This window comes from Echeneis naucrates, chromosome 15 (genome assembly GCF_900963305.1).
Source record: "Echeneis naucrates chromosome 15, fEcheNa1.1, whole genome shotgun sequence".
NCBI classification, from domain to species: domain Eukaryota; kingdom Metazoa; phylum Chordata; class Actinopteri; order Carangiformes; family Echeneidae; genus Echeneis; species Echeneis naucrates.
This window is the reverse complement of record NC_042525.1, coordinates 9,871,561-9,893,833: the sequence shown is the minus strand read 5'-3', so window position 1 is coordinate 9,893,833 and position 22,273 is coordinate 9,871,561. Positions and strand designations below refer to the sequence as shown.

At 39.9% G+C, this 22,273-nt stretch overlaps 3 protein-coding genes across 6 annotated transcripts in view; 1 reads left to right on the top strand and 2 right to left on the bottom strand.

Moving 5' to 3' along the window:
* Window positions 1-1,774, bottom strand: part of dlg5a (discs, large homolog 5a (Drosophila)) — a 37,681-nt gene extending 35,907 nt beyond the window's left edge. The window contains exon 1 of one of the 2 annotated variants that reach the window (XM_029521462.1): window positions 1,056-1,774. In XM_029521462.1, the coding sequence (XP_029377322.1) occupies window positions 1,056-1,362 (307 nt within the window). In that variant the 5' untranslated portion in view covers window positions 1,363-1,774. The remainder of the gene's footprint in view (window positions 1-1,055) is intronic. The other variant, XM_029521463.1, reaches the window with a different exon arrangement.
* Window positions 1,775-4,636: 2,862 nt separating this feature from the next.
* Window positions 4,637-13,208, bottom strand: LOC115055304 (annexin A11-like). 2 transcript variants are annotated; one of them, XM_029521016.1, is made up of 15 exons: window positions 13,091-13,208; window positions 10,277-10,525; window positions 9,945-10,027; window positions 9,026-9,385; window positions 8,782-8,869; window positions 8,371-8,465; window positions 7,979-8,092; window positions 7,793-7,883; window positions 7,266-7,345; window positions 7,119-7,175; window positions 6,916-7,009; window positions 6,709-6,804; window positions 5,623-5,681; window positions 5,384-5,506; window positions 4,637-5,278 (listed from the first exon to the last, which is right to left on the bottom strand). In XM_029521016.1, exons 2-15 carry the CDS (start codon window positions 10,521-10,523, stop codon window positions 5,219-5,221), a joined length of 1,647 nt encoding a protein of 548 aa, XP_029376876.1. In that variant the 5' UTR covers window positions 10,524-10,525; window positions 13,091-13,208; the 3' UTR covers window positions 4,637-5,218. The 2 variants fall into 2 exon arrangements, with proteins under 2 accessions (XP_029376876.1, XP_029376877.1); XM_029521017.1 differs by having other exon boundaries at window positions 9,026-9,241.
* Window positions 13,209-14,918: 1,710 nt separating this feature from the next.
* The window catches only part of zcchc24 (zinc finger, CCHC domain containing 24), a 32,065-nt gene continuing 24,710 nt past the window's right edge, over window positions 14,919-22,273 (top strand). For both annotated transcript variants that reach the window (XM_029521904.1, XM_029521902.1), the window contains exons 1-2: window positions 14,919-15,433; window positions 18,814-19,014. In XM_029521904.1, the coding sequence (XP_029377764.1) occupies window positions 15,194-15,433; window positions 18,814-19,014 (441 nt within the window). In that variant the 5' untranslated portion in view covers window positions 14,919-15,193. The remainder of the gene's footprint in view (window positions 15,434-18,813; window positions 19,015-22,273) is intronic.

Here is a 22,273-nt window from a genome sequence, read left to right as displayed (position 1 = left end):
GCAGCTATGTCAAAATGAGATACAGCATGGACTGCATAGTTGTTTTACATGTTGAATATATCAAAGAAAAGCATTACTTTGCATCTTCTCCCCACGTTTGGATCTCAAGGCTCATCCTGCATTCAGGCCCTCGGGGCAGGAGGCTGGTTGTGGGTAAAGCACTTGCTTCAGTCATTCAGACAAAGCAAAACAGGCGAAACTAGACGAGGCTTTTACACTTGGTTGCCCTTTGTCTTTGAGCAGCAGCAACCACAACCGCTAAAGTGGAGTGCAAATGAAGTGACAACAGTGAATAAATTGTAATTAAAAATGGAGCATAAATGCACCACTGGAGAGAAATCTGAGCCTGTTAGGAAATCAGTGCGGTCCCCTCTCTGTACGAGAAGGTGGACAAATCCACGCCACGTTTCACATTTGCAGGGTAGGCAACATGCACACACACCAAGGTGCAGGGCGATATGGGCCCACATGTCAGTGGTACACCCGTTGTCATGGAAACAAGTCAGGCTACCTCATGTACCTTAACTACGTCATGCAATTGATTACATATTGGAGCTTCTGTTGAATATGAGTCATCTGATCTTTTTTTTTTTTTTTAGTGCACACAGACTATGGTTAGATGAAAAACAAAAATGCTCGCCCAGACCTTGGACAAGTCAACTCCACACCATGGATGCACGATATGGGAGAGAGCCTTTCAGGGGCAGGATGGATGACACTAATGGCAGAATAGTCCTGAGCTGAATTCATTACAAGCTGTGCATTAGATCTGCAGGCCACTGTGGATGTCTACTTAAAGATGTACATTTGCACTCATTGCAAATATGCAACCATGTTGTAAGCAGCACTGCTGCTCGCCCTTGCAACCTTCACATGCACATGAAGCTTCACTGGATTTATTTTTTTTTTCTTTCTAGTTTGGGCGCTCATAACAAATGAAGCTCCAGTCTCAGTGCTGTGCACTCATCCACGGTTTGCTTGCACCAGACCACCCAGGTCGTTCTCACATCCCAGTTTGAACCCCCATCAGTGAGCGGTCATGGCTCGGCTCTTACCGGTGGAGTGGTCCACTGGTCCGCCGCCGCCGGTGCTGCTGAACAGGGCAGCGTACAGGTCAGGGTATGCCTTCTCCAGGGCAACACACAGGTCGAGGAAATGGTCGCTCTCCTTGTTCATCAGCATCTTCAAAAGGTGGTCCACTTTCTCTGCGCTGGACGAGCAGTTCTGGTCCAGCTCGAACCTATCGAGTTGGCTCAAGGTGCCGGAAACGATCAGCAGCTCGATCACCCGGTCCGCATCTGTGATGGACTCCAATAAGTTCTGGTGGCACTGATCTAGCAACTCTTTGTGCTTTGGCTCCATTGCTATCCGCCGTAGTTCCGTAGCTTCCCAGCTAACCCAGACGTCCGACTGGGTGTAATATCTTCTCCGATCAGAAGTACCGAGCGATGATTGAACTTAACTTATAGCGGCTTGCAGAAGTTCGCCGGAGCCACCACGGCGTTAGGTTGCACGGCAGATCAATTTTTATAACATATTGGAAAAGGCACAAGAAGCCATATTTGCTGCCCAAGGCTGTTGACTGCACTAAACAGCGATACATTTTTCCATCTTACTCATGTGTGGCAGTTCTGGTCGTTTTTTGCTTCCCCTCAGAGTAGGCTTGACCCGAACACATTTTCCTCCTCTTCTCTAACATTTAACGGGCCCTTCAGCGACTCATCTGCTGTGAAAACTCACGTAGCTCCGCCGCTGGTCCCCCAGTTACACTGTATCCTCCGCCATGTCTGAGCGACTCAGCAGCTGCTGCCCGCTGTCAATCAACGGTCCGCTCCGTGGCCATAAAAGGTAAAAGAGGGCGGGGCTGCGGTGGAAAAACACACCCATTTCTTCAATGGGCGTTCACAGCGGCTCGTAGTACGTCGAAAATCCCAGGCGGAAAAAAATGAGAATGGAGAGAATTTGCATGAAAAAGAGGAGAAATAAATAAATAAATTAATAAACCTCGACGTAGTGGTAAAGGTGGATAACCAATGACCTCATCTGCAAACATCTATAGCAATTAAATGCATCTTTGCTGTCCGCAGTGGTGCAATGTAACTAATTATAGTGACTTCAGTATGGAGTGCAGTGCAACAATGAAACATTTCACATTATTTATTCAAGTATTTCAAAATTATTCCACAGCTACGTACAGTTTTTCTTCTTATAAAACGTATCATGAGTCTAATGTTTACAGTGACAACACTAGGTAATTATGGATGAATTTGAATGAACATCAATAATAATCCTACATGACAATATAACACACACAAGAATGTGATTAGTTTGTATATTTTGAATTTTATTCGTGCATTTTAAACACATTCCAACGTGTATTGAAATATTGCAGTATAACTACTTGGGTAGACGAGCTTAATCTCTCTCCACCACTGGTTGTCTGTAAATTCTGCCTGCGTCATGCAACTTACTGTATAAACACCAAAATAAATGTCATGTTGATGGGCCAATTGATATAAATTCTTCATGACAAACATCTCATTCAACACAGACACATCACAATAACAGAATTCGGTGAATGGTTAACCTACCTGACCCTTTTTATGTAGGAAAAATGCTAATACAGTCATAAAAATATGAGCATTTTCTTCCGTCCTTGCATAATACTGCTGCCGTTGCCACGGGGTTGTGCAGCACATTTCTGTATGTAAGCTGGAACACAACAATGAATTTCAGCATGAACTGCATCAGTGTTGGATAAAATAGCATATGTGCATAAATAGCACATATGATATGCTATTTTATTCTCATATTCTCATATGAGAACAGTGTTAGATGAATGTGTATCTATATAAAACAACGTTTCCAATTGGGAGGGGGGTGAAAAACAATGTGTTGATGATGATGGATGTACTCCACCTCCAGCCTACAGCTGAATAAAGATTGTTGGCACAAAGGCAGGCATCTGTAAGCATACCTCTCAAACCATGACCTTATTCATGCATGCACTGAATCTCATTGTGACATCTACAACTGTCTCCCTCTCTTTCTGCCTCTCTGCCATCCTGGCTCCATAGCTTGTGCAACCATGTGCTATCCCTTTAGATGAAAAATTAATTACAATACATTCATATCAAAGCGAAGCAGGTCCCCACTGCTGGCACGGATTGCATGGTTGTGTCTGTAGCCTACTTCTGAGGACATGCATTTGAATAGAGAAGACAGCCTGATGCTTTTTATCTTGTGCTATGAATGAGTTTATTATTTGGGCAACAAGGGCTGTCTTTCTATCTGTCTGATAAATTACTGAAATATTATTCAACAGATTTGTTCATTAGGCCGCCAAGATCAGGGTAGATAATAGCTTCATCTTTTGTTAAAGATACTGTAAACAAACATATCCATCATTGTTTTGCTCTTTTCACTGTGTTGATTGGATAGATGCAAATTTAAGAAAGCGGCAGCAGCAACGTGCCAGAGAAGGACCCGTTTCTCTGAAACCCTCTTCCTCAGACACTGTCAATGTAAAACTATATACATTCCCACAATACTTCAGTCTCCATGGCACTGTGAAACCATTTCCAAATGGTTCCATCAGTTATAATAGGCATTAAATTAGGCTATTCTTGGTTTTTAATTAACAGCAAGAAACCTCCAGCTGGACACCTGCAACAGATGGCAGCTTTCTGATCATAATTATATCAACAACAACAACAACATTGTTGGCTGATACGTAGTAGACATCTTCCCTAAAAAATTAAACTAAATTAGCTTCTCCAAAGCAATCCAATAACATCTAGCATTCATTAAGATTCGACTTATTGAAAACTAAACATGAAACTCAAACATCTATCCAAAACCCTTCAGCCTTCTCTGCCACTTCTACTGTATTTTAGCACAACGTGATCAAAAATGACTCTTCCATTGTAGCTTCTACTCAAAGGCTCCCCCGGGCCTCTGACAGCACTGCAGACATGCTAGACTTGGTTAATGTGGCCAAGGCAGCTTTATGGATGCTATCAATTCAACACGCTCCCTCCTCTTCACTTTACACAGAGGTATTGATCTTAGTGCAGTGAAGTCTCTCTCTCACACACACACACACACACACACACACACACACACACACACACTGCAGTAGCCAGCCAAGTGTAGTCACATTGTTAGAGTCAAGTGTGCTTAACAGTATTTAAAGTGAAACCAACAGGACTTAATAAGGCGTGGAAAGCTTCGCACGATTCCACAGGGTGGCCTTACATCTCTCAAGTAGAGGAGAAACCAAGTATCTGTTTTGACAGAGTGCACTTAGAAATTCATTGGTTTTTGCCATGACTTTAACATGTACTGAAGAAGAAAGATGTGATATATACAAATTAAATGGAAATATGACCTCGATTATGGATTTAATGCAATATCAGTCTGATCCACATTAACTCTGCTGGTTGGAATGCATGTTTGAGTGTAGCTGCTGGGGTGGACAAGTCTTCACTGCCCTCTACTGTAAAAATGAAGTTACATCAGAACCATCTGAGTACATATTGCAACATATTTGCTGGTGATCCAGTGATGGAATTTAATACTAATGGGATTTTCTAAATAACTCATATATTTTGCATGCGAAAAACCACCAAAGTACTTCCAGCGTGCCATCTTAAAATTTATTTTTCTGAGACTGTTAAAATGATGATTTAAGAAATGTATGATTTTACATGCTTAAATGACAGCTATATGATACACACATTAAAGCAACTATAATGAATAAAAACCTTTTTGTAGAAACAAAATTGGGACGAGATAATAAAGTCACAAACAATAATTTTGGTGGTTGCTGGTTTTAAGTAGCTTGTTGGTAGTTGATATGCGTTCCATGTCTCATACTTTATTCAACATTGCTGAACAAATAAAAACTAATTGATTGCTACGTCTGATCATATTGCACAATTATAATAAAATATTTTAAAAATATAATGCTCTGTAAATTCAATTGTAATCGGACAAATCTATTTTATGGCCATCTATCGTCAACTGAAATGATCAAAGTCACCCCAAGTGAAAAAATATAAAACTTTTTTGGTGTATACTACATATAGTAAAAGAAACAGCATGTAGCAATATATTTGGTTTTCCTAGATAGATAAACATTGCACTCTGAATATTGGCTTGGCATGCAGGTTGGCAATTTGTAGATAATGCCTATATGCAGAAAACAGCTTTCAGCTCAGTCACTGCCTCCACAAAGCATCAGTAGGAGTTTCTTGTAGTCTCCTGATGTGTCTCCCTGTAAAACAATTCAATCATCAGATAATTCAGATTTTACTTTCAATATGTTCACTGTGGGATTATTTCATGTGTATGAAATACAGCATATGATGAAGATACTTACAGAGATGTGCGTGTACAGCGATTTGCCATAGTTCTTCACATACTCCTGACGGATGTCCAGCATGTCCACTTCTGAACGGGAGACCATGATGCGGATTAGGGTTCGGTCCTTAGTTCCAGCTCCCTGAACAAATGTGTACACACACCAAAAAAAAAAACAAACAAAAAACACGAGGATGACACAAATACTTACTTAATAAGTAAATAAATAAATAAAATTCACAAAACTTCCAGTCTCACCTTCATGGACTTGTATAATCTCTCAGCAAAGTATGCAGGTGTGTTCTTAATACACTTCACTAAAAGTGAGAAAAAACAAACTTATTATTCCTCATTTATCACAATGCACTAATTCACTCATACTTTGCCTCTTACTTTGAATGCAAGAGGAGATCTGTAACATTTAATACTAAACATGATGGATGAAGGATGATGAAGATGGCAATACTTCACTTGTATTATCTAAAAATTTAACTACATAAAAATAAGAGGAGGAAATCAAACCAACTTACAGCTGCATTAATCAATACTCGAATCAAAAGAATATCTTTACTCTGAAGAGGGGCCACTCAACAAAGAAACCATTATTATGCAGGAAAACTTATCAACTGGCTGATTGAGAAAGTGATGGAGACCAAAGCAGAGTCAAAAGGAGAATATCTATGGCAAGAAGCATGAGCTTTGTCAGTTAAAAAATGTTGGCTTGTATCCTAGGCAACTGCTTGTGTATTTGCCATCACAATTTCTGTCTTTGTCAGTTTGTTCATGACATTTCCTGCCTGTCATTGGCTAAAACTTGATTACTGCAGCTTCAAAGTGAGTTATATTTTTTAAATGAATAAATGAAGGAAAAATGAAGGAAAAACAGTGAAATCATAACGAAAGACAATGTCCAGGAAAGCGAAATGAAAAGTATCAAAGACATTCGACACTGCAACACACACCACTTCACAATTAAGATGCATAGATTAAGTGTGAAAAACCAATTAAAAAAAGTAAACAAAAACACATCTTAAAACAGATTACTGTACCATGACCCTGAGAATTGTTAGCAAAGAAAAAAACAAAAGAACAAAAAAATAAAAACAAAGATTACACATTGGACCGCAGCCTCGCCCCACCATTTCAATGCATTTTGATTTGTGGAAAGTTGACTATAAATAAGCATGGAATGTGTCATGGTAAAATGTTACGTCAAACATGTCCTGTAGAAGACTCCCATAGACAATTTACATGGCAAAGACTACACACAGTGTGTGGGTGTGGCCCTTTATGGGCTTGAATGAGAATGTGTGTGTGTGTCTGTGTGTGCGTGCATATTCTTACCCACTGCCAACATGCCACTCTCAAGATCTCCAGACATCTCCCTGCTAATGCTCTTTTCAATATCTCTGCCACACATGTGTTGGTACTCAAGAAACACTGCACAAAGATCAAGACACACACATTTATCTCAATTCAATTATCTTTTGACATGTCTTCAATGTTACCTTATTTGTTAATGCTTGTGAAAAGGTCTTCGTGAAAAAATACCTGCTCTGAGGTGGGACTTGCTCCTGGCGCATAAGATTGCATTGAATTTGGATTCATCTGTTCCCAGCTTGTTTTCCCCAGCTGCATACAGGGCCTATCATAGTAACAGCAATAAGTGTTTGTGCCAAATTCATCAAATTATTATTAATTGTCAGACAAACTGTAAAACATTTATTACAAATGAAATGTGAAACTGAGATTACCTGAGCATCTTGTTTGGCCAGAGAGATGTCAACATTTTCTCGTTCATCACGATTACCCTTCAAAAAACACACAGAAAATCAATCCAAATTAAATCTGACGGCAGTTGCTAAGAGATATCAGGCTTCCTATTTGTATTACATCTGTACCTGGGCGAGAGAGACCAGGAGCCTGCGGAAGTGGCCTGAGGTATCCCCACTAATGGCATCCTCCAGGGACTTCTTGTGCTCTGAATTGGAAAAAAAATGAAAATACAATTTTGTTGTGAAACTAGTAACAGATCATAAAAAGCAAGAACATCAGAGAAAAACAAGATGGATACACTAAAACCTTTTAGGCATATATCAAATGCAGTAAATAAATATAGTGAAAAATAACATGGAAAACTTTTTAACAATTCATTAAAGATGGAAAAAAAAAACAATTTGCAGTTATGAATCCTTAATGCTGATGTGCTATTACTGAATAGAAGGGGCCAGTTCAGAATATCTCAATTTACATGCTAATTCCCTGTATCAGCTCCATTCTGAAACTTGATGGTGGTATCCAAATCTAGAAACAGCAAGATTATCAGCTAATGTAAGGAAACCTGTTGAGACTGTACTGTGATGCTGTGACAGAAAGTTGAACAAAGCAGTGGAGAAAAGCAGTGCATGAACCACCCTAAGCTTCTCACCCTGTTTGTAAATGCGGTTGATCTCCTTGATTTCATTGTTGGAGCGGGAAGACAGGATCTCAATAAGACAGGCTTCATCGGTTCCAGCTCCCTGTTAAGAAAGCAGAACGATAATAAACTGATAACATCATACTTTGCCCTCAAAGATGCCAAATAAAGAAAGTTAAATATTTTCTAAGCATTTACCTTTATGGCGCTGTTGAGCTCATAAGCATCAAACTCAGTTGGGGTTTTCAACATGGCCATGACCAGCTTCCTAAAGTCCCCTGACAGTTCTGAATGGAGATCCTTAATCAGGTCCTAAAAATGGAGGCATCCTCAGAATAACTCAAAACCATCATTAACCCCTGCTGTGAAAAACTTTGTGGCATAACTATAATGAGCTCTGAGGACATTCAATCCCCTCTCAATTTCACTGCCAGCACCTGTTGTCTGCTCACTCCCATTAAGTACTGCTAGGAAATAACCCATATGCTTTTTGGTGTCTGTTCTATGAAAATTTTTAAAAAGTATTGTCCTCTAATGTTAGTAAGCTAACAGTAAATGAAGTTAACAATGAGCATGATCAGGACTGTTACCTTCCCATAGGAGGTTTTGTAAGCCCGGAGCAAAGGTACACGCTGCTTGTTGGAGCGACTCCCCAGCAAATTGATAATGGCTTGCTCATCAGTTCCTGCACAGACAAGCCCACAATAACAAATCAAGACACAGATTTTAAACATACGTTTTGTACTTAGAGATTATTGAAAAAACAAGAGGAATAAGTAAATGAAGGTGTTTATGACACACAAACATGGATAGTTTGGTTTATTAAATCATAAATCTGTAAACTCTTTGGTCTTGACCTTCCCTATATGTAAAGTGTATTTAAGTAACTTTGTTATGATTTGGTACTATACAAGTACATTTCATATCCATTTTTGATTTGATTTTGATTTAAAAACAATATGCAGCAAACCCTCGTTAAGGTCTCAGCCCGTAGCACTCACCAAAGCCCTTCATGGCCTTCCTCAGGACCTCCACATCTTTGAGTGGGTCAGCTCCAGGAAAGTCCTTGATTGATCCTCTGAATCCTCTCTGACAAAGCATAAAACCATTTCAACCGTGTGTTATTTCAGCATTCGTTGTGTTTAATATTGTGTATGTATGTGTGCTGCACATGGCAATAGAAAGGGATAATAAGAAGATGGAAAAGATTTTTAAGTCCAAAAAAGCTTTTCCAGTTTCTCTTACATTGACAGGTGGAGCTACTGGCATGGCTCCTCCTCCATAAGCTGGCATGGTTGGATTTGGTGATGGGACCTTTGGGTATGCTGGCATAGGTGACGGGGCTCCTCCGTAGCCAGGCATAGGAGCGTTAGGTGAGGGTGCTCCAGGGTATCCTGGCATAGGCTGTGCAGGCTGACCAGGGTAGCTCATTCCTGGGTTTTGGTGCATGGTCCCTCCTGGCTGTGGGTACATGCCACATGACTGTTGGTTAGGGGAGGGGGCACCATACCCACCAGGGTGAGGAGGAGATGGGTACCCCCCAGGGACTTGAGAGAGCATAGATGGGTTCGGAATAAACGCCCCCATACCTGGGATTTGGTGGGCCTGTGATATGGAAAAATGGAATGCCATAATATGTGCACATGTCCTTGAAAATGATTTCACACAAAGCAGAAGTAGCTGACCACACCTTTTTGGTATTAGATTTATTTTATTTGAATTAAAAATTCTTTTGTTCTTTTCTTCAATGTTTAACATAATTTTTAATCAACATTCCCAATTCCAAAAAAGTGCAGTCAAATACTGACACGAAACAATGAGAAAGAAAAGGGGGGGAAAAACTAAACAAATAAACAAACATACAAACATAAAAGTTGTATCAGATTGAGTTTCAAAGGGAATGATAAAACCTACGTATACCATGGATATTCTCATGCAAAAGAATTTGAAAGAAAAGCTTGCAAAGAGAATGGCAGCGCTGAGGATTTTAGGATGTGGACTTTGGAAAAGTCTTACCGTAAAGTGAAAGGATGTGATATTCCATTAATGGCTTTGTAATTCATTCTAACTGAAATATTCAACGCAATAATCTGATGATTTTGTATTACACATATATTAATCAAGAATTTATGCAAATGTAGGAGATTTTCTAAGGTAATCTTACCATGCCAGCATTGTATCCGGGGTTTGATAAGTTGTCAAGCCCAATAGAGGGATAACCACCAGCTGGGCCACCACCCCAGCTGCCTGGAGAATATAATAAAGAGAAAAATTTTGAGAAAGTTAAGAATATGCTAAGCTGCTATACCATAAAAAGGGTTACTTTTTCCCTGTGCACCCTGTCTTTATGCTAAACAAAATTCTGCTGTCAGAAATTTCATATCCACTATACAGAAATTTTCAAAAGTATAGTCAATACCTAATGCTAGGCAAAAGAGTGAGTGAGCATTTCATATTATTTAACTATTTGTTTTTCTTTGTTGCTTGATAGCTTACCTGGTGGTGGTGCCTGAGGGTAACCCCCAGCCTGTGGTGGGTAGCCTCCAGCCTGTGGTGGGTAGCCCCCTGCCTGAGGCGGGTAAGCTCCAGGCTGAGGTGGGTAGGCACCAGGCTGAGGCGGGTAAGCGCCAGGCTGAGGCGGGTAAGCGCCAGGCTGAGGCGGGTAAGCGCCAGGCTGAGGCGGGTAGGCGCCAGGCTGAGGCGGGTAGGCACCTGCCTGAGGTGGGTAACCAGGGTAGCTCATGGCTTTAAACAGAAAACAGAAATGTCAGTCATAGAGCTGTCAAACATGACTTGTAAGTAAATAACATAATGTTCATCTTGTGCAGCCACTGACAGAAGAATACACCTCTTCCATAACCAAATGTGTCAATAAATAAGAATTAAATAAATGATACCTATACTGTTAATGGCTGTGTAATTACATACAAGTTGCACTGGTAATGACATGAAAATGAAAACACACACAGTTGTAATCTATCTCTTCTCATGTTTTCTGAAACACACAAAAAAAATACATCTGCCTTGAACTTACTACTATCTCATTTTTGTTGCACTGAACCATTATGTACACAGACAGTAAGCTCTATAGGTCAAGGTCCTTCACTAAACATTGTGACAGTTATAGGCAAACAGCTACAGGTCTGTTCCAATTGATTTTCCTGGTTTTAGTTTTTAGTCCTGATAAGAGAGGAGTTAATAATCCCTCAAAGCATAAACTGTGTTTCTGAAAAAATCAACATGAGCTCCACTCTCACTGCCATATAATATAGGAGTGTCGTCGTTGCCCGCCCAGAACACTGGTGACTGTAGTGTGCCATGTGGTTGCGGTAGCTCGCTGGGCTTGGTACCTCACGCGCTGCCGCATTAGGGTGATGGGCATGGGGAGTCTGGACCTCTGACCTGACTGTGGGCCCTGGTGACAGCCTCACTCATATTTAGGGTAATGACATGCGTGGTGTCACTTGCCAGCTCGGGTTCGGTCACATCATGAAGAATTTCTGAATCCTGCCTAAAACGGGCTGAGCTATTCTTTCATTCCATCCCTATGTACCCTATCTTTGCCTTGGCTTTGACTTGGCTTTGACTTCTGCGACACTTTCATGTGAGATAACAGGAAAAGCTCAGCATCCTTCACCCCACTAGTTCCTACCAACACCACCTGCTTCCCTTCCTCTGTCCTCTTTCCACATCTTCTCTGTCCTTTATTCCCCCCTGTACTCACTGAGGTGTAGCACTGCCCTCCCTACCACACAAAGGTCATTTCACTCAATAAAGATCACAAACTAGCCTCCAGGGAAGGCTGGCGATGGTCACAGAAACACACTGAAATAATAAAATATTTAGCTGCAAGACTATAACTGCAGCAATCTCATTTAATGTTGACAGCCTGTAGTGTTAAGATATATATATATATATATATATATATCTTAACACCACAGGGTATATATATATATATATATATATATCTCTTAACACCACAGGGTATATATATATATATATATAGATTTTTTTTTTTTTTTTTTTCCGGCCAGTGAAGGAAGTCACAGACATTTGAGCTTAGCGGCAGGATTACGAGGAAACTGTAATTTTAGTTTAGATCAGAACAAAGAGCTTCAATGAGTCGGTTTGTTCCATGTTAAAATTGACTTAAGTGACACAGTCCTCTCTGGTTTGCATTTTATGGACATAGGAGGAAAATGGACGTTGCTGTGTTTGAATAAATGCGCAGGGTGAGCCGGACTACTCAGTGAAACACAGGGATAAAATAGAACAAGGTAGAAGAATTTACATTAGGAGGATATAGAAATATTTTATCAGCTGCTTTTAGAAGACAGATATTCAGGCACTTCTTCCTCATAACCAGCTGCTGCTGTCCATCTCTGTTGGACTGATTCTCAATTAAAGTGTAAAATCCCTCTCCAACATTTGTGTCAATTGTGTCAAATTCTTTTGGCAATATAGTGTATAACTTTATAAAAAAAAAAAAAGAAAAAAAAAAAAAAAAGGTTATAGCACACAAAGTCAGCAAAAAAGGAGCTTCATCTCTTCCGGGCAACTTTCATTCCCACTCCAAGCTGGGAGAGAAATGTGAGCTGGCCAAACCTCAAAACTGAAAACCCACCAACAACCTATTTGTTTAAGGATTTAGAGGGGACACTAAAATCGATAATTTCAGAACCAACTATTGAAGGAAATAATTTGCAAACTCCTGTTGTGTTGCAGAGGAGCTTCCGTTGTTATTAGCTAATGTTACCACCCTAATGTTAGGGAATTGCTAATGTTTAGTACTTTCACTCTAACTTTTTGTTAGATTGGCTAGTTGCTTGACTAATAAATCATCTTTTAGCCAATGTATACAGTGACATCTCGACACTAACCAGATATGAATAATCGTCGGAATAGAAACTTTCATCGCACAGCACGAACATTGACTTTTCAAATCCAACATTTCTTCGGGCCTGTACGAATGTCCTGCTGGAAATCAGCCAAGTAATCTACCACATCAAATAGTGCATAACATAGTCATATACCCAGGCCTGGCCAGCTAACCACATATGAACCGAGTACGTTTTTCTCAGGAAACTAAGACACGATCTTGTCGTAGCCTTAAATTGATTAGCTAAAACTGCAGGCTAGTTGGCAGCTAACGACAGGACCGACAGCACCGACAGAGAGACGACAGACCAGAAGACAGACCAGAAGACGGCACCAAAGAAGAGCCCCACTTGTCCAGATACAATCTTTAAAGTGTCAGAAATGACCCAAGTTCCGCATGTATGAGTAGCTATTTATGCATTTAGCACTTACTTGTAGTTTTCTTGCCGTGTTTCCTCCACTCGTCGCAGTATTGACCGTATTTAAGCACAGTGGGTGGGACTCATACTTTCCATGTAGAGAACCCACCCATCCTGGTCCACAGTCAACCGTCATCCGAACCACGTGACGTGCTGACGTCACACAGACACACGCGGACGTATAGATAGATTGACATCTTCATGATCGATGACACAACGGAAAGTTTGACACACAAAGTTTGACACGAAAACAACGAGCCCATTATTTGAGAGGTGCCTCGCAAACATATGTGAGCACACCTGAATCTAAAGCGTAGCTAAACAACATGCTAAGATAGTATCTACTGCCACACAGCCTCATCACAGCTTCAGGACTAAATATTAAAATGTATTAACATAAAACCAATGATTGAAGCATACTGTGTGTAATTTTTACAGGCACAGTTGTGATTATGTTATATAAACACACACACACATATATTAATTAGTGGCAATCACGTGACTTAAATGTGTGCTGCGGGATTGTTAAATGAAAGTGATGTTTTGATTTTCGGAACTACAATAACTAGAAACTATAAGCATATGCTTTTACTAAATATGACTGCTTTTGCTGCCTTTCTGTATCTCTGATAACAATGTGATTTCTGCCGACAGCGTCACTGACGGCCCGTTTTCAGGAAATGGCCCATTGATCACATTGGAAATCTCACAGCATGTACTAATTCGCCACAAGAGGGAGCCATTTCAAAGCTTTCGCCATACTGCTACCTTCAGGTCAGGTTGGAAGCTGGACATGGTGGGCCTGAGTGAAGCCTGGAGGCTGATTGCTAGTTATCTGGTACCTATTAACTGATAGTTTGATTATTTGACTTGATTAATATTTTATAATCAAGCTGATTTTTAATAACTAGTGATCCAGCCGCTTTTCTTTTCTGCTTCCACAAAGAAAATGTTTTGCAACCTTCCAAGAACATGAAGTTAATTTTGAATGTAGAATTTTTTGCAACATTTAGGCCATTACTGAAGTATTTCTTGAAGGTTTAGGGTTAGGGTTATGGCCATGCAACCCTCAAAAACCCTCAAGGTAACTTTCCTTCATGTATTTCTAAGGTTTTATATTTAAGACAACTACACATTAGTGACCATACTTAAGTAGCTAAATGCGACACTGCTGATTTATCAGACTTAATGGTCTGATAGTTGTTTGCTACATTAATAAGCCACAGTGACACTTCAAGTATTTGTCAGTTAAGTGCAACTACTCTCCTATTTACCTGAATAAACAAAACACCTCACTTTAACACCCTCAACCCCTTCTCTGTGATACACACACAACACTAAAAAAAGAAAACACGTTATTAACCCTTTAATGTCCTCACTAAGAAAAAAAACAATGGAAAAATTATTTCTGAGCATTTTTCATTTCCTTGAGGCAATAACAATAAAATAAAAAAAAAAAAATTAAGTTTTTAAAATATAGGCCTCTGCCAAATGGTTGAGATGACACTTCACGGTAAATGTATTAAAATACATACAAATGCCAAAATGTGCTCTACCAAACGGTTGAGCAGGACATTTACAAGGTTAATCTTAAAATTGGCCAAGTAAGCAATGCCATCCCTTGGTTTATAATTAATCTGTTAACTTTGGTTTAAGCCAATAACTGGCTAATGAGGCAGTATTATTGGTGTGGAGCTCAGAGTTGCGGTGAACCGTTTGTCTCATCCAGTTGGCTATGAATGAATATTCACACAGAGCGGACGCTGATTGGCTGGCGTCTCCGATGACGCAGCCTGGCCCTCATTACATATTCGAAGAGTCAGTTCGTTCCCGCTGCAATAAAGGCTGATAGCGGACCATGGGGAGCAGGGGAAAACTTTTTATAATGATATGCCAGCGCAATGACTATTGAGAAACATCCAACGGGGACGCGGCTCCCGGTGTGAAGAAGACAGGGCTCTCAACGGGAAGATTTAAAAAAAAAAAAAAAAAAAAAAAAAAAAAAAGACGAGCTTTTGCCATCTGCCGGGCTCCGGGAACTGAAAAGGCAAGACGGCAAAAGAGTTGAGACCAATCCAAGAAACAACGGCGGAAAATAGCCATTTCATTTTGAAAGATGAGCTTGTTGTCTGCCATAGACACGAGTGCCTCCGTGTACCAGCCTGCGCAACTTCTTAACTGGGTCTATCTCTCCTTACAAGACCCCCACCAGACCAGCGCCTTTGACGCGTTCAGACCAGAACCCAACTCTTCCCACCCGGATCTCAACTTCAGCAAGACCCCCGGAGCGGCGGACCTCAGCTCGTCCCTCAACTCCAACTATCTCAACAACTTCTTTCAGCTGCAGAGGAATGAGGTGAAAGACATTGGGCACACGCATACGCACACACACGTGTATATAAATATGTATATGTGTATGTGTGTAGATATATATATATATCCGGGGAATTGTGGTTGAAGTTACCATGGCTGATCTGCTGACTGTCTGGTCTGTGCCACAAATGATGGAAGCAAGTACAGCATGGGCTATTCTGGTAGCACACACATAACCGCCATGATATCTCTAATCCGGACAGTACTTTTAAAAAGTCCCATCCAAACAGTGTTTGGTTGTAAGCAGACAAGTCGTTGGTATTACATTTTCCAGTCAATTAAAGCCTAACAGAAAATTTCATGGGGCCAAGTTTTATTTATCAAATAGGTTTTAGAGAATATAACTGATATGTTATGTATACATATTATATATACTATAAATTGTGCATCTCAAGAAATAGTGTAGGGATATTATGATTCCACAGAAGATAGTCAGTTTAGGCCCACAGTGTTATTATTATGATCAACTCATGCTCTACCTCATTGACACTCCTAACTGAAGGCATCTTAAGGGTTGTTTCAGGGGAAAATGCTATTGAATTTGGATACACTTATGAAAGCTTAATAAAGCAATATAGGATCTCTACATAGTTAAAACAAAGAAACAAACAAAAAAAAGACTATTTTGTTCCTTTTAGCTGTAATGCCATTGATTAATTCTGGAGAAATGTGTCTGTTTTCAGCATATTGGTGAGAAACCTTTCAAATTAAAGGCTGTTTTGAAAAATATGTTCCCATCAGACATGACTGTGAGGTAAAAGTGCACAGATGTTGAGATTTCCCTACACGCCTCTGTCTGGGGAAAGTGGGCCACTGCAGCCTCTTGCTGAGGCCTGCTGTCTCTGACTTCTTCAAATAGACTAGGTTGTGCAAACAAAAAGTCAATCCCTGTTTACATACGATCTATTTTTGTAGCTCTGTGTAATTTTAGGGACAAACATGCTGATAATGTATGCGGGGTGCAAACCTGAGACTGCAGACCATATTGTGCAAGAGGGACCCCACCACCACACCACTCAACCGCAGCCCACTAACTTACACATATAAGCGGCACACTTGGAAAAATAATGACATACTCTATGCAAAATTGTAGTTAAAAGAGAAAACAACAAGCTTCCCAATATGTTTATGACACGGTAGTTGAGCTTCTTAGATCTATGTCACGCTGATGCTTATGCATTGAAAACTCTAGGAAACAATGGCTGTGCATGGATGATTCATTTACAATATAACATAAGCAACCATTGTTATGTTGGTAACCATGGAGTCATTTTGAAGTCATTTAACATGAAACTGTCCTCTAAAAAATGGGTGTGCACATGATACCTTACATGCAATTGTGTAATGCCATTCAATCCACAAGTCTAAAGTATTTCAAACTGAGGGAGCACATACAGTCTGGAAACAGTTTAAGGGGTGGGGGGCGTTTTGCAACTTATTATACTGGCTAAGCCAAGTAAAACAAATCACTCAAGGGATCTGATGATGAGATGAGTAATGTAAAATGTGGTTGTTTTCATACTGGATCACACACCAGTCTACTTAAAAAGAAACAGTGACAAGTCAATGTATTTGTTATTGATTGGGAATTCATGCTGTGGCAAGTTTAGTATGTTTACGGCAGTCTCATCTGCTAACAACTTTGTTTAAATGTTTTGAACATAACAATTTTTAGTTACTCAAACCATGAAGTTATTTTCTGTGGAATTTATTTTTTGCAAACCAGTCACCTTTAAAAGTTTCCACCAGACTCCACAACTGTGCTTTAAACATATCAGTAGCCCAATTACACCCTGCAGTGTGGCACCTCATTCCAGGACCTGTAAAAACAGCCAGAGATCTGATGCAGTCCCCATTCACGTGGACACACAAGTGACTGGTGATGATACCAGCTTACTTCTCATAGTTTTGGCCAACACACACATACAAAACCACATAACCTCCCACTGAGTCGGTCAGTCAGTCACTCGCTTGCTCACTCACTCACAGATACACAAAATAAACAAACAGTCTCACCCCACCATTAGCAGATGTGTGTGAAATCTGTTTCCTCTGAGCTGACAGGAGGAGATCTCAGGCCAAACTGAAGTGATGTGTGGAGTGCAAAACTGAGCAAAGTTTCCTTTTTTATGTTTGTTCCAATACTTTTACAATCTGTACTAGGAGTGAAGTGTAGCTAATACTAAAACGTGTACATTTCCACAAAGAGTGGTAATAAATAATACTGCTATACACAAAGCAAAAATGCATGGCAGATGGAAAATTTGAGAAGCAACATAGCTGTAATGCTTGATTTACAACAACTACATCTAATAAATGAACATGAATCTTTAAACTGGATCTGGTTAGCAAGACCCTAACCCTAACCCTCACAGGCTGCAGACAAAGCTTTGGCTTGCAAACCCGGCCAGGCTGCCAAGTTTAAGGTTTCTGCACTGTGCAACATAAAATATCAACAGTAACATTATTTGCTGGACACAAACCTGTGTCCAAACCTGATATATGAGTTAATCGGTTGATTTCACTGTGCAGTTAAAACTAATAAAGCTCAAAGCTGACGAGATTGACTCGTTCACTTAGCAACTTGCCTAAAATATGCTGCATCGATTTACCCCAGAAGCCGACTCCTGTCTGGTGTTTCTGGGTTATATTTGAACAGAGGAAGACATTAATTAGAAGGGAAAGTGCAGGCAATGCTTTGCCTGTTATTAATATTCAGAGGGCATCTTCCATGAATTCACTAGGCCCCGTGGCATGCAACACTGCGTTCTGTGGCTCCGATCAGACTGAAAACACTGACCATGGCTAGTTTACTGCCAACAACGCATGGTGACATTGCTGATGTTCCACAGGCTGATGAGGGAACATGCCTCCCATCTTGTTTACAATGAGTCATCCTCTCAAAGTCCTGTCTTTCTCCATGGACATGCTCAGTACTTTTCCAGCTCATAAGGGCTGGTGGGCCTCTAGCCAGATGTTCTGAGTTTAATGAGAGAAATGATCCTGGTGTTTTTGTTTTGTTTTTTTTTTTTCTTTCTTGATTTTGTATTTATTTATTTATTTTTTGCACGACAGAAAACAGGAAATAATGCACATAAAGGAAATTGATGATTAATCTCAGCATTTTAGACCCCTGAAGAAGAAATGCAATATTGCATCAATAAGTTATGTGGACATGTTTGTCAACCAGTCATCCAAACTGACAGTTTGTGAATTGAATGCGAAGGTGTCTTCAGGTTGTTGATTGTCTTAATCTAGAGTAAACACAAGACAACATATAACAGTGGACACATTTTTTGATTAAGAACCTGGTTGATTACATGCAAAGAATGAACCTTGGCTGATATTGTTATCATTTTATAGGCTTTGAACAACAACGTGTACAAGGATGTGTCACCCTATGGCTCGCTGAACAACATCGTGGATGGACTCAACTCTCTGACAGACCATTTCTCAGACCTCTCCCTTTCTTCAGAGCCAAGAAAACCAAATAAAAGGCCCCCGCCCAACTACTTGTGCCACCTGTGTTTCAACAAGGGCCATTACATTAAAGACTGCCCTCAGGTGAGAAACACATGTATATTACATAATCTAAGCTTCCGAGGACATAAGTACCTTCTAACATCACAAAAGTCCCTAGTGGTGGGTATACACACTAGTCATCTTGTGATTTGCATTGAAGTAACTATGTGACTTCTCATTTGGTTCATACAAGCCAATGATGGCACTAAAAATTGTGCTTGCTCCAGCCAGTGCCTCTTTTTCTCTCCCTCTCTTGCTCTCTTTGGCTCTGGTCTGACCTACTTGTTAAACAGGCTGGCCTCTGTCTTCTGTGGTCATGTGTGTGTGTGTGTGTGTGTGTGCTCTTGTGCATCTTAACTGCCACAGCATTACACTACCTGAAAACATCCATTAAAACCCTGATAAATAAACTTGTTGGGCTACTTCAAAAGTCAAAGGGGAAGCCGACTGTCACAGATCATCATTTTAGCTGTGTGATGTTTTTGGCAATGCAAAAAACAATGAGCCAGTCCTGCAACAGCCATCTTTTCTGACAAATAGCTGAACAAATTATATAATTCCACAGTCACAGTTTTCATGTCATCCTGTTTTCCACTGATTTATTCCATGATGATGCGTTTTTTTGTGGGTTGTTTTTTTTTTTTTTTTTTTTTTTGCGTGTGTGCAGCACCATGATAAATCCACCTTCGGGTCAAGCATGGAGGTCACAGCACACAAATGTGTGACTAATGGGGCCCCAGCTGTTGTAATCTCCTGCAATCTAAACTCAACTTTGAGAGCACCAGGAGAATTTTAGGTTTAAACAATCCCTGCTGGTTTACTTTGAATGACATCTGGGCAGAGATGTCTTTTTTAGGAATAAGGCCTGATCCGTAGCCTGTTGATTTAAGCGTGTAAGCACTCAACATCTACATATAACTGAGAGAAGAGCTTGTGCTTATGAGTTACAAATATTGTGTTCATGAAGATATATTTTGTGGAATTGTTGAACAACAAATGAACTATCAAATTATTGTGCTGGATCTGTCATTGTGGCGTTATGTGTCTCCAATCCTCCATGACTGGAACTCAGGCCTGGATGTGATCTGATTTCACAAGAGGAACTTGATGGCACTTTCCCCTATAATTGTGGAATTTTTAGTCAGTTGAATTTTGTGGTGCCTAATAATCTCCCTTCTTCTGCTGTCTCTCCTTTGCTTCTCCCTTGTTTTTTTCTCTTCCTTTCCCTGGGTGAGGTGCAACAGCCTAACCCCAGCACTGAGTTTCTTTGCATGGAATGGTAATGAGGAGCAGATGTAAGAGTAAATGCTTTGACTTGCTTTATGACATATGATGACTAGTCTCGGGAGGTCTGTAAAAGACCTGCGTACTGATGAAATATCTCCTGGACTGCTCCAAACTCCGAAGTGTGGGAATTAGATCATCTACTGACAACTCTCAATGGGAATTTTGAGTTTTCGTATATAATACAACATGTAACTTTTGCCCTCATTTTTCCCTTTATGTTGTTGATGCAGTTGTTAAAAGCAAGCATTGATCACCTGATACAGCTACTCAACATTGCAACAGGTGTCTTTTAAGAAATATATCATATATTGTGTTCACTGTGTTTAGTGTGCTAACCATCTATTCTGTACTATTTCAAAATAAAAGGCTAAATCAGGCTGAATTTAACAAAAACTCTTTGTGACAGGAGAGGCTGGGAAATCAATCTTGCTATAGATGCAAGAATTCTGGGTTGGAAATTCAGACTTCTTCTGGTTTATGTTTTAGTTCTCTGTTAAACTGTTAAAAAAGCAGCAAAGTCAACAGACGATCTCTGCACCTACACAGTTCAACAGCGTTGCAGTTATTTAGGTCTCCCCTGGGGTTTTTACTCCATAAATTCATCTTCCATTTATGCTACATTACTTACACTATTGCCCTGTCACCTGTTATTGCATGCCTAGCCAAGGATAGCTCATCCTCAGCTGAGGTCCCAAATAACAGATGTGACACAGATCTTGCAATAGTAACATGAGTTTTTATTGGCAATAGTATTCAACTCACCTATTAGTCAACCCTTGTGTCGTTTCCCAAACAATATTTTCCTGTCCTACATTATCCTTTCTCCATTTCACAAAGTGCCGTGATCAGTTGTGTGCCCACAGACTTTCTGGTATCTGCAAGCACTGGAATGCATCAGAGGATGAATGTGCCCCAACTAATAGTTTGTCCTGGCCTGAGGTTCTTTGCCAATGAAAACAGACGCTCCTGATCCAAGGAGTGCTTGCAAAGTTTGTTATCCTGGTCCAGCATGGAGAATCATATTCTGATTACATGCACAGTCTTCTTTTCCTTTTTAACTCAATATGTTTTATTGTGTTGTATTGTGCTGCCTTTGATTAATGTTTATGTATTTTTACACAAGATGTACAATTGCACTTGACGACATCTTCCAACACCAAAAAATCTTGTTAATCCATGGTCAAAAATAGCACCAAAGAAATGCCTTATTAACATTGCTTCACTAATGTTTTCTAAAAACTACAGTGCCCTGTTCTTTTTGGAACTCACATGTAGTTTATTTGAATAAACCATTGGTGACTTTTTTTTTTTTTTTTTTTTTTTTTTTTTTGGGGGGGGGGGGGGGGGGGGGGGGGTTGGCTGCTACTTTTACACAGCAAAGGTTAAGAGCTGTTTCCTAATCAATCTAGAAGAAACGTAATGAGAAAAGCATCAAACTTCATTCCTTATTTGCCAGAAGTTGTCTCCAAAATTGGAAAGTACCCTTATTGGTTTGGCAAAGTCTTTTAATACTTTCATGCTAATGAGGCTAGTATGCTAACCAACAAGCTGTTGCTCAGTTTGCCCATCCTGTCTTTTTCCAATCCCGAGTAATTTTAGCAAATAGTACACCCTGAAGAACTTCACAGGGAATTATCATTAACAGTATTATAAACTCTTTTCCAGTAAATGCAACAGTGCACGAAAAACAGGGTACTGGAGGATTATGATTCAGCTTGATCGAGCTATCTTTCTTAAAATTTAACTTCGGAATGAAGTTGATGTGTGTAAACTTACTCTTAATTTAAACAATCTTTTCCACAATACATTTTAATTAGTGTATAGTCAATATGAAAAATGACAGTTTTTAAGATCAAAATATGTTTTAAAGCCACCATAGATCTGCAAAGACTTATAGGTTTTGAGTGGTGGGTCCTTCAGTTAGTTGATGGTTTTTCTATCCACTCCATTGGTTCATGGAGAGAAAGAGTTTGGCAATTAAATAGCTGAGGTTACCAAAGTGTTTATGCATAAC